The sequence below is a fragment of the Thermobia domestica genome, chromosome 3 (assembly GCF_964235325.1).
Source record: "Thermobia domestica chromosome 3, izTheDome1.hap1.1, whole genome shotgun sequence".
NCBI lineage: Eukaryota > Metazoa > Arthropoda > Insecta > Zygentoma > Lepismatidae > Thermobia > Thermobia domestica.
This window is the reverse complement of record NC_137456.1, coordinates 232,791,376-232,804,911: the sequence shown is the minus strand read 5'-3', so window position 1 is coordinate 232,804,911 and position 13,536 is coordinate 232,791,376. Positions and strand designations below refer to the sequence as shown.

At 35.5% G+C, this 13,536-nt stretch overlaps 1 protein-coding gene across 1 annotated transcript in view; it reads left to right on the top strand.

Annotated features, from left to right (window-relative positions):
- The window catches only part of LOC145680975 (liprin-alpha-1-like), a 420,696-nt gene that overhangs the window by 220,945 nt on the left and 186,215 nt on the right, over nucleotides 1-13,536 (top strand). Inside the window, exon 4 of the mRNA XM_081752211.1 lies at nucleotides 2,903-3,067. Within this exon, the coding sequence (XP_081608337.1) occupies nucleotides 2,903-3,067 (165 nt within the window). The remainder of the gene's footprint in view (nucleotides 1-2,902; nucleotides 3,068-13,536) is intronic.

Sequence of the window (13,536 nt, the reverse complement as noted above, 5' to 3'; positions counted from 1 at the left end):
CCCGACGGGTTAAAAAATATATAGTCGAGAAAGCAGAATTTCTGTACTACGCAACTTTTTATGCCCTCAGTTGGCTACGAAGAACAAGTGTGGACAAACAAGTCTGCGCATATCTTGTTTTCCAGAAACTGAGGTACTCCTTACTGCTGATTTTAGACACTTCCGGTTTCTTTCGTTTCCATCGCTTCACTTGTTAGTTAGTACTCCTATCGTATTAATCATGAGCCCGTTACGATTGTATTTTGTTGTTTCTATGTATCGGCTATTTTATTACCTGTATTCCGTGCATTTTAAGACAATTCCTTTTAATTCGATCTTTTGCTGATCTGGACAGACTCCGGTTTCGTCTGTTCCCGGTTAGCGGGACTCTGGTGTACTGTATAAATAATCATAATAATTAAACACTGTTTGGACTCATTGGCATATCTCATATTCTGCACGACAAGTTCTACAGGCTAACTTGATTAAACTTTAACTTCCTTCATAAGAAAAGCATATTTTTTCTACTTGTGATTCTTTTACACTTACACTTTCATAAATCTTGCAGTTATTTTTCAGTATAGTACTTTGACACAAACACACCCACATACATTTATACATACACAAGAAAGAACGAAAATGACAGATTTAGTGAGAAAAGAGAGAGAGGGGAGAATCGTGTTCATTAGTAAGGATGGGCATAAGTCGAGCTGAAACTCAACTCTACTAGAATTCGAGGCAAGTTTCAAGTCGAGTCAAAGGCTATTTCCTTGAGTCGAATTTAGACCCGAGTCACTGTTTTTGAGGTCGAGTTTCGAGTCGAGTCGAGTCGAGTTTAATAAATGGCTTGTTCGTTCAGCTCGTTTTAACTCGTTTTTGAAACCATGGCCTGATTAGACTGGAAAGCGAAAGCCATGAGAAATATAAGCAGTAATGTGGAATAATTTTAATGTTGCTCACGAGAGAGAATACTGCTCGCATCTCGGCTAGTCTCGATGACAAGACAACAATGGATTTTTATAATGAGACAACTTCAAATGTCGTGAGCAGCAATATAAGTATTTACTGTAGTTCTTACCATTAAGGCTGAGACCTGCAGGTCAAACTTGTCAGCCCAATGAAGCTAGTGATGTCAACCGGCTTGGCTCGGTTCAACTGAACGAACAACTCGAACAGCTCGGTTCGGATGAGCCATCGACTTGGCTCAGTTGAGCCGATGTCTCGAGTCGACTCAGCTCAACTGAGCTTACGGCTAGAGCCGGCTCGGTTGAGCGAGGTGTTGTCTCGGCTTAATAGTGAATGAGCTGTGAGCCGAGCCGTTGATAACCCTAAACGTGGGCCGAACAGTTTTGAACTTTTTCGCCGGCGCCCTGTAACTTGTAACAATTTTTAGCTTGAGTCTGAATACTTGCTCCTCCGGAACTCAAACACAGAACCTCATGAAGGATGTCCTTGTCTCCTAGACTTCACGACTACCGGGGTCGGCAGTCAAGTAGTTTTTAGTATTCAGATACAAACCACCTATCTTTCATGTTTATACACGGTGTTATAATAATAATAATAATAATAATAATAATAATAATAATAATTTGTAATAGTAGCAGTATTGATAATTATGTTGTCTATGTAGAATACTTGAAGAGAGTACGGTACTTGAAACTACACTTACGACTTTTCTCGTTTTGGCTCGACTCGACTCGTAACTCGAACCGAATATGAGTCGAGTTGGAGGAAGTTTTTCGAGCCGAGTTCTTGAGTCGAGCTCAAGATATCTGTTTCGAGTCGAGTAGAGTTTCGAGAAAAAAACTCGCTCGTGCCCATCACTATTTGTTAGATTACCTTAGCAGCATTATACATTCTCTACGTTATGATAATGTTTCTTTACCTTCGAGCCACACCGAGTTACGAGTTTAATAGCCTCCAATCTTCCAGGCCACAACTCATGAACCTTGTGACCTGTTCGATCAGTAGGTACTATTTCGAGCTGTTAATATTTACGCAGTATTAGTAATCGTTCACATGAATTTAACTTTTCGAAGCTCGCTTGTTTTCCATAAGATCAAGTCTAAGAACACCAACGACCAAAGAACTATAATATTTACTGATCAAGATAAGACTGTAATATAATTTACAAGAATAAAATTGGGGAAGGAGATTGCCATTTACCCCTCCCAGTATATTTTCTTGCACATACAAGTACATTTCACGGTAACTTCTAACGGTACCTCACGTTCATTGTCGCTTCGTCTGCTTATAGCTTATCCCTAAGAAAACCTATTTCGCGAGTAAGATCATTTTCCAGGAAACTTTTGAGAACCTGCTTATAACAGTACCGGTTGAGAACCTGCTTATAACAGTACCGGTTGAGGACCTGCTTATAACAATACCGGTTATAATTTCTCAGCACAGTATTTTTTTTTTTTTTTTTAGAAGTTGAGGTGAACGTTCGCTTAAAATCATGTTCGAAATGAAATCCTTCTGTTTAACGTCACACGCATATGTCCTTTAAGCTAAGGGAGGCGAGGCAAGTGAATGGTGATAGAAGAATTGGTGGAATGAGAATGTGGAAAGAAACGGTAGTACTCTGAGAGAACTCTACATACACAATGTTGTCACCACAAACTTACTTGGACGGGGATCGAACAGGGACCCTATGCACCAGAGGTAGACGTCTATCATTGAGTCACTATGCCGCCGAAATCATCATCGAGATAACGAAATAGTTGAGTAATAGAATTTCGAGTTTCGGCGAAATGTAAATATTATAACATAGTTTACAAGTTACAGACATCTGTTTGCAGCCATTCAAAGTTCAGTAACTACACCATTTATGCTATACTAAATGGTAACTTAATATGCAAGTTTTTCGTTGATAATATAGTAAATGCTTTGTAGTAATTATCCTGTTCTGTTTCTTCTGCAGCTGCTGTTGGAACACTTGGAGTGCCTCGTGTCGAGGCATGAGCGATCGTTAAGGATGACAGTAGTTAAACGGCAAGCGGCCTCTCAATCTGGAGTCTCCAGCGAAGTCGAAGTCCTTAAAGCGCTCAAATCACTCTTCGAGCATCACAAAGCACTTGACGAAAAGGTAAGAAACTATCATACAATATATGTTACATTGTTCTCCTAAATCTGAGATGTTTCGTCAACAAATCATTGCATATATTTGTTAACAGTAAGTGAAATCTAATATGTAACGCCTAAGGATTGTAGTGTTTTGTTCGAAGTCGATTATTATAAAACTGTTTTTTAAGACACGTGGGTAGTTTTGGTAACAAACCATTTCTGTCTGTTACTGAAAGAATAGCATAGTTGCTACTACATTTCCTTAGCACGAAATAGTTTTTGTATTATGCCCTAGATGTTACAAGTATTTATTTATTTAACAATCACCAGATACAGCTCAGCGGCCATTTAATACTGGATACCTAACAACAACAACAACAACAACAACAGTGGAAAGGATTTCCGGAAGGTATCTGCCAGGGCCTGTTTAGTAGGTACCATCCCGGCATTTACCTGGTAGGACTGAGGAAAATTCCGGAAAACCCCAGTCAGGATGGTCAGCAGCAGAAATCGAACCCACGACCTCTCGAATGCAAAGCTAACGCTCTACCAAAATAAATAAATTCAAATTACGGTTTTTCGCTTGTCTTCTTGAGTACTGTAATCTATTAGTTGATAATTTGGCCAAGAATTGCCAAAGTTCTGAAAGTAATTGGATATAATTCAACATCGTATTGTATTGAATGTCCTGTATTTTCAAAATTTTCCATTTCCCTGTAGGTGGAAATTAGTTCCACTACCATTCATTTTTACATTCTTTAATACTTTGACGGTTGGTATGGTAACTTACCTTGTGGTTACAAGGATTTACATTCACAGTGGAGTAAAAAAATCTTATTTTGTTCTCTACTGGCGAATTCCCAGTTTCACTGAACCGTAAATGTAAATGTAATTCATTTTTTACAGGGTAAGAACATCGAAGTGCTTTCACACTGAAGTAACATTCTATTATTATTATTATTATTATTATTATTATTATTATTATTATTATTATTATTATTATTATTATTATCTTGATCGGACGCACATATCAGGAAGAAAGACCACAGTGGATTTCAATATCGACGTTATTACTATTGAATTACAACGTAACATCTGTAGTATTTTTATTTGCTTATACCCTGTATGATATGAAATTGATGTGGGACTGAACAAGTGATCATACGAACAATTGTTTCTATATGAAAGATGCTAACTATTTTCTTGATAAAATTGTTTTCAACATTGGAGGCATCCTGCAGTAAAATATCAGAGAAGTGTATCATGAGATAAATTGTTCCTCTCTTTTGTCTGTATTTTAATTTTTTGTTTAGGTTGGTCTCTGTATTTTTTTTATTTTTTCGATTTCTTCTTGTGTAAAAAATCGTTTAATGAAATTTGGTTATTAACTTCTTTCGCGTTAGGTTGTATTGTTAAGTTTTGCGGTAATCTTTTTTTTTTTTGTGTCCGTGGTACGTATTGATCTGTGTTCTGATTTGTTACCAGTTAAAAATATATTGGTAGAAAATAGACTAGGTAATACTAAAGCTGTTTAAACATACAGAGGAATTTTTCACCTTAAATTAATACGAATTTATTACACCTATTAGGTGTAATATTTTTCTCTCTTAATACGAATCTATTATAACCTACCAGAAAACACCAGTTTTAAAAAATAGTATTTACGAGGTGCTTGAATAACTAAAGTTTTAGATAATCGTCATTGAAACTGGTGGTTACCAATATGTGGAAAACGCGCGACATGTTACTCTTTTTAAATATTTTTTTATATTATTTCCAATTATATGTGCATAATTTTTGTTACTAATTTATCGTCATCGTCATTATTATTTATCTAGGACGTTTCGTGTTCACACTATTCAGTGAATCCGGCTCCTAGAAAGCTTGCTGAACAGTTTTTTTTTCGTTGTGTGGATTACAGTGTTCAAACTTGCTAGGAGTAGAAAGAAACAGATTCGAATCTTTATTGTTCGGACCTCACTGTACTAGTATGCCCACCCTTGGTGTATCATTGTTAGTGCACGGCTTTTCGATTCGTTCGAAACGCGTTACTATGGCTCATTCGTACGCTTGGAATACGCTGACCATGTATTTAAATGTGGATGGCTAATCACAATGCGCTGCAAACACGAAAGCAATAAAAACGCTCCGAATACATCGGCTCGAGCGTATTTGGTGCGTTTCGGAACAATAGACCACCTGCTGTTTAAAAAATGTCTAAAGGAACGGAAAAAAGGAAAGACGTGTTGCCAGGCAAGGGGATTTTAGCAAGACCTTCATGTCTTCTTACAAGAAACCAATTGAATCAGGTCATTCTGATTCCACCTTTCCTGCGCGGAAAATAAATAATAATAAAAAAAAAGGCCTGGAAACCCTAACTCGCTCACAGTATGATTTATAACTCTGGCGAAAGTAGAATTACCGAGTAACCACCTAGGTCACGTTCGCTGTGGGGGTAACGCATCGGAAACCGCATTCTTGTGTAGCCATAGCCTTACGTATGGTTATGAAGTGCAATAAATGTGCCACAATGTCCAACTTACCGTATTTTTTTCGTTAAATGTTCAAAAATGCAATTGACAGGTACCTATCATTTTGTTTAAATTATCTTTACTTGACATGTATAATCAATTAGTTAGCTAACACAGCATATGAGGCTCTTAGCGGAGGCTTTTGTTTTATATTCGGAAAGACATATGAAAATTGCTTCAAGGTGTTACACCGGTAGTAATGGTTAATACAAATTCTTAATTTGTTAAAAAGAATGAATATTTGTATTCCTTGTAAATATCCTTTGAAAACTTTCTTTTGCCTACAAGTAAAACATTTTTTCCCCTTCGCAAACAGATCGTTTCATAACTCAGAATTATTATTTCACATTTATATGTTTCCCTCCCTTCACCAGAGATCGGGCAATAATCCTCAAAATTTCCTGTGGGAGCAATGGGTAAATTCTTTATGTTATATGAGCAAGAACATATTTTAGTGCATGCAAACCGTAAAGAAGAGATTACGCTGATATTAAGCTGTTGTCTTTTCTTCGCACTGGCTTGTGCTAATCCCTAAGACTTTTCAGCTCTTTTAGTTGCGTTCCTTATAGTTAAATGAAGGTTTCTCCCCTTTATGCTCTGGCATTTTCAGTTAACTTGAAAACCACAGTCTTTATGAGAACGTTAAGAAAGTCTCCGGGAACTCACAACTTTTTGATCCATGAAAGAATTTTCTCATAAAATTCACAGGAAGGAGTTCATGAGACGGTAGGTATAATATTGATCTACAATTGACTTTTCATGGCTCACCATATCTATCTCCGTCGAAATGTCTTAAAGCAGGTTTCCAGGAAAGGGAAAAATGTAAAGATTTATAGAGTCAAGTTAAGCTGGAGGATTATCGTGCGCAGTGATTGCGTTGCACACTCCCTTTTTTCTTTGTGTTATAAACATTTTGAAAGAGGTTAGAAAATGCGCGAGTTAACGGTGGAGAGAAGTAAGCTTTTTTAATGTTGGAACAATAAAATGAAACGTCATATTCATATTCGTATTATCCAAAGATTCTAACCATGATAGAACATATATAGCAGTAGGAAGTGAAAACCCCTTTATAATAACTAGCACGTAGTCGTATGTTGCATATACTAACATTGTGTTATACGGTGAAATCTCAATAATATTAGTAGATAAGTTCCTTATACAATCTTATGAAGTTATATGCAGAATGTTCGACTAGAATGACGAGTTTATTACTCTGTCATCATCATAATAAGTATTTTACGTTTACTGGCAGGTCACTTCCCGGAAGTAAGAGTTATTTTGTCTTTAACATATTCCATTTATTGTAGTCTTCCTCCCCCTCTCTTCTCTTAGATAGACTAGATGGCTGTTCATACTATCACGCGAAATTCACAGACAATTGTTCATCATCAACTTTGCTTCGTACTTTTTTCCTGCTTCATCTTTACCTGCTTCTACACCTAAATATCTCTTCGACCAACGCCGATCTGAGATGTTTTCCGCAGGGAGAACTTTCGTGTTCTTCGTGCAGTTTCGAATTACTCCGAATCATGACATAATATGTGTGATACTTCTTGTCATTGGGAAGCTCCTTCAGATCATATAGTTAACATCTTTGGCGCGGGAGACCTGTATTCAATTCCCGACATCAACTCTACATCCCACATAGCGTTGATGCTGAAAGGAATGCTAAACTAAAATTAAATCCAGTCCTGTTTCACCATATTGAAGGATTTCCATTGTATCCTCTTTTGCTGATTGCACTAAATGTTCTTTACAAAAGTTTACAAATGTTTCCCTACGAATGTTCTACAAATGTTCTAAAAACATCCTATCATGTACTCTGTTATTTCTGTCTGTAAAAGAACCTTATTTATGTACTGTACTTCCATCCTATCCTTCCATAACATCACTAATATCTACTAGATACGTACATCCCTCAATCTATATCGATTTCATCAAATTTCTTACCGTCCATTTCTTTCGTCTTTTATAAATTTGTGGGCGCATGTATTTGTATTATTACGAGATCTGTTCCGTTTCGTTGAGCCCTGACCATTGCAAGTTTGTCACCTACAAATTCCATTTTCATTACCTTTTCTTCCAGTAGTTTATCTGAAATCATTCACACACCATTATGAACACAGTTCTATTATTCGTTAAAAACATAGTTTCCGTTTCAAACTTTTCACCATTTTCTTCTTTAACTCCATATATTCCTCCGCAGAACTAAATTGTTGTTTCGTCTCTCAAATTTAATTTATGTAGTATGATACTTAACACATCCCTAATATTCTAATTCCTTTCTCAATATTTTACTCTTACTTGACCTCACATTTATCATTTCCTTGCTACACTCTTGTTCAGTAGTCTCTCGTAAGATATCCTACTTCCAGATATCGGAATGGGGGATTTTTACTTGCGGAATTTTTCCCCTTGTAAACAACTATTGCACGTACATTTCTTCACGATTTCTGTTTACGGCAGAATTGGGAAAATAGTGTATTTTCTCATTGCTTCCGACAATGCAGTTCTTCAACCTTTAGTCACTCTGATCGCTCCTGGAATGAATATCAAGCTGTTGTACGAGTCACTATGAGTTTTGCCAACTGGATTACTGAAAGAATTGCTGTTTCCTAGTAGAACACTTTTTGTTTGGCTTCTACATCTATATTTAAAATTGTAGAATATGAAGTGTGGCTTGAATTACTTCCTTAGGTATGCTCGTACATAGTCTATTAAACTTTGGAAACCTCTAACAAACGATCAAACATCTTTTCCGATTCATTACTAATACCGTTAATCAAAGGTTCTACCATGAGTGATACGCTGTTTCGCTGTTTTCTTTGTTTTCCACAATCCCTTCACTCTCTATGCAAGAATTCGCTTTAATACGTTTTCTCTACCTCATTCTTGTTTTACTTGTTCCATACATAATGTTTGTTCTAAAAATCCTAGTCTGTTGTTTTCATCTGTTGTAATTATCTCTAACATTGATAGTTTCCCTATTACATTTTCCGATCGTTTATAATTGTAAATAACTCAAAAATATTTCACTGTTCCTCCCTGCAAATTTTCTCGGTCCTTCATTAATTATAATACAAACTCCTTTTTATATTTTTAAATATTTAAAGTTGCAGTTATTATGGTTATTAGTTACATTTCTGTAGTTGCTGTTACTTAGAATCATCTTTAGTGCTTAGTGATTGGTTTAAATGCGTGCACATGGATCATTATGCAAACAAATTTTGCATATCAGAACGTAAACAAAAAGCATTATTTAGTTTGATAACTAGAGAATCGTGTTCGAGCTTGATGCAGAATTTGAATTAAGTTGCTGACATAAATGAAAATAGAAGATAATGTAGTTGATCGGAAGCCTGCACTTGAAAACACAAGCATGAATCTTTGTATACTTTAATCCAAAGGCTTCCTTTCCAATTTACATGAAAATTCACAATTATGCTAATGTAGAAACATTGGATGTTAATCCTTTAATCCTGACACCCTATCCTTCGTTTTTATACTTTCAGCTCATTCGTAGTTGTTCAATCTTCGTAGCAGCCGTCTTGATTTTCCCTTCAGGAGATCTTGTATACATTATCTGTTGTTGCTTATGCGCTGCTTTGCAGTCAAAAGGAATCCTGGAGAGATAAAGTTGCTTTCTTCGAATTGCTTATCTGTAAAGTTAAACTTAAGGGATTCTAATTGGACGGCTTTCTGCAGAAGGGAACTAATGACCACATATGATACACACTAAGATAGACACAGTTAAATGTAAATAAGAAAATTTAAAAGAAATACCCCACACACTTACAGCTTTATATGAAATCGTTTTACAGATACATGTGTATAAATTTAATATAATTAAATATATAGAACCTTTGGTCCTCATTGTAGGTCTTTTATTTATTTATTTTTTTTTCGTTTTCCAGAATATGATTCCAGAATATGATAGAACTTTATATATCTAAAATTGTTGGTTTACAGTGCGTATCCAGACGTTAATTTACTGGAATACTATTTCTCAGTAGTAGTGACTGGAATACACTGTTGATTAGAAATTTTTAGATATACGAAAAAAGTACATCAACAGTAACATAGTTTCTCACCTGAATAGAATGTCTGAATTATATTTGGAAATGATTCCACTAGGTGTTGCAAGTAAGTTATACCAATGTGAATCCACTCTGGCATCAGTGTATTCTGTAACTACAACAAAGTATAGATATGTGTACTTCTACGTTTCGCATACTTCTTCCAACAGTAGCACAGATGTTCAGTTAGGTTTAAATCTGGGGGCTTTGCAGGCCAGATCGAGTTGCGAAAGTGATCCTAAATATTCCTCAAACCTGTACAGACGCTTTGAGCCCTGAGCCCTTACCAGATATCATCGTGAAAGATCAGAGTGCTCATTGCATATTCATTGTGAAGATGTTAGAGAAATGGCAACACCTGTCACTGAGGGTGCCCAAATAATCATGTTTACATTCACCTGTTTACATGTTCATGTCCTTGTTCATGTTGACTCACCTGTATGTTGAGAGAAAACTAAAATCATACCAGCAAAAACTACCTTCAGCTTGAAATACATCTTCCTCACTTTGCAGGTGACATGTTTCGTTAGGATTTGAATGCGCTTCTTGAGGTGAAAACAAAAATGCAACTCGTCGAACCACATTATACGTTTACAGTCCGCTACAGCAGTGTTATTTAACTTGTTTACTCGCATACTTTTGCATTTAAGTGCGTAACCTTGGATTTAATCTATCCTTAATTCAAATCATAGGTAACAACAAGTATTCTTACTTATTAATTATTATTAGTTAAATAACTAAATTTTAATATAAGCTGAATAATCATGTTTTAACAGAACTGTGTTACAGAGTAGAACTGTGTTGTTTTAAATGTTATGCATTCCCTGAGTCGTCGCATACCCCAGGTTCAATACCATTGCGTTACACTGTGCAACTTCATTCGTACATTATGATGAGTGACCTCATCGTGGTACTCCACTTCAAATATTCATTGCATTAAGTTCCTTTCTTTCGGAAATCGGTTGACATGGACTTAACATTCGCGGACTGCAGTAGTTCTTGTCAGGTTTGAAAATTTTTCGTTATCCAGACATGAAACTTGTCGATGGTTTCCATGATATTTGTCTACTCAATCCTGACACCGTTTTGTTTACTTAATCATGCTTGACCATTCCTTGTAGATATGCTAGACAGTCCATTTTGGTACACCAACAAATTGGGCAACTTCGTTTATTGTATGCCCATGAGCACATCCAAAGACAATTCCCATAAAACCAATTAGTATAGAATAACTCCAGTTAACGCAGTGGTCATGCGTCAGCGATGATGGGTTATCTAGTCACTATTACAGTGACACAAATGAACCAATATTTGTTCTTGAAAAGGTTACTATCATTTTGTCCAGCGTTTTTAGGGAATGAGGTATGCATATGAACGTACGTTTTGGCACTACATCTGCAATTTAAGCACTTATACGAACGGAACTGTTATAGCACGATCTACAAAAAAACGATAAGGATGAAGAGTAGCAGATTACTGAGCGTTCCGGGTGGTAATACAGCTAAATAGTATATATGATTTTAATACTGAAATTATATGAGATATGAAACTAGGGTAACGTTGAATCTCAATCATGTCCGTATCTTCTGCACTGAATGCAAGAGCGGTAATGATTTAACAAATATTTACCGGAAGTTAATAGTGTACTAGAAGTGTGTATATATAATGAATATATGAGATATCTGATCAAGTTAAATGTGGAATTTGTCATTTTCGTTTTCACCGCGGGGTCAAGTCTGCATCTGATTTTAGTTGTTTTAGCTGTTAGTTCGAAAAGTAAAATGAATTCAAATAAATCGCAGAAAATAGTCTGAGATAATGCTGATAAAATTGAAGTATATCTAGCAAATTATTTTAAACATTGATGAACTATCAGTGATAGCAATATTAGCACTCCAGCACATGAGCTGGAGCTGCGTGATATGACGTTGACAAAACCTGAGATACAAAAGCTACGAAAGATATAACCAAGAATAATTCAGCCTTTATCCTTAAGAATTTTGATTTCTTGACATATTTTGCATTAACAATTTACTTATTTTTAAAGAACTTTCTATCGCTATTTTTTGTATTATGGTTTGCCTTGGTGTTTGTTTTTGCCCAGAGAGTTGCAAAATAGAATTAGCGTGTCATAGAATCGTAGACATTTTGCTTCGTTTTATGCCTTGTGTTGCTAAAGCGCTTTTCTTTTTCTTCATTCAAACCATGTACTGTTTTAGTATGTTATCCGGTGCTCACAAACTTTGATGTTTATATGTGTGGCGGTTTTACCTTTCCTTACTATAGGCTTAGAACGGTCGGGGCGTTGCTATTCTAAAGGAACGTAATGTACAGTTCTCCACCGTTTTTAACCGTTGACGTCATCACGCGGAACTCGAGATGGGCCATCAACTCTCCTTCTCACTATTTGTCTGTCTTTCAGGAAGAGCTTTTTCGGAAAGTTTTAACTTCTTAGTTCACTCTTCCTGTTTCCTGGCTTTCGTTTTATGTCAACTCTTTCCTTCGTAAGTAATCAATTATCAATGTATGATGGTCATAAGAGAGACTTTTCGTTGTAAAAACCTGTTAGTACAAATCTTTAAATAAATTCAAATCAATTGAAAATATGTTAAATATAGGTCAGTTGCTATCCAAAGTATTGTGGATCTATTGATGTAACTAAGTCTGCAGCTAAAGAAACCTGACGGTTCATGGCCGCGGAAACGAAATTCCATAGTGTACCTCCCGTTGTCTAGTCAGTTCTTTCTAAATTTTCGCTACTAACGTAAGATCCACCTTCATATTACTAACTGTTCCTATGGTCTATCCAAAGACTTCAAAATGTATTCATCTACTCATCTATTTCACAGATCTTCCTATAACTTAATTAATAGCATCAAGACCATAAGTCTGCTAATCTCATGATAAAACTGTCAATTTGTGAATTCTGCAAATATTCCGCACACTCAACTTTAAGTTTTTTTCTTTTTTTATAGTGTTTAAATCTAAGACAGCAAAATATGCTTCCTTGCTTTCCAGTTTTTCTTCCTTCCCTTTCTTCGGATAGTATGCTCGCCGAGGGAGGTCATTCCTTATACGTAATGGGTTCTAGATGCCTGATATGCCCAGAAATATGTATAAATAAATAAATAAATACAATTTTCCTTTTGGAAAACCTTATTATTCATTGTATGTGTTCTTTCATTTCGTACTCTTCTGTCATTGAGTTTTATGTTTTGTTTTCTCCCAAACTGAAAAGAAATCCCTTACATTTTTTTGAATTTCATGCTTTTACAATGCTTTTATTAGGCTACTTTTCTGTTTGTTAGAATCAAGTAATACAACTCCACCCACACACTAAATAAATACTAATTTGCATTTGCATGTCTTCACATCACAAACAAACCACTGAGTTTTTTCTAAGGAGGTTCGAGAAACTTAATTTGATCTTATTTATTTATTTACAAAAAATTAAACTAATCATACTTATTACTCTTGTCTTACTCATCGTAATGGAAAGCTGGATGAGGGTATACTTCAGTTTCATCCTAGTAGGTGGCGTGGCTATCGTACAGAATTAATTTTGAGTTGGAAAAAGTAGTTCTTCTCGACATCTCTAAATATGTATGAGAATTTACTCTTCTGGATTTTCTCTAAATATATATATATTTATAATTTACTCTTACCTATATCATTTTATTAATATGAATGATATCTTGCGATTGGTATGTATCAACTTCAAAGTTTTTTTCATTAAATGAGAATATTGTGTAATTTATTTATTTTGTAGCTATAATTATTATGTTGGTTATAATTGGCACCTACCATTAAAATTTTTTTGTTCAGAGTTCCAGAGTGATCATAGAATTTCGGAGAAAAGAGGCACGTTCTGGCTGTCATAATTA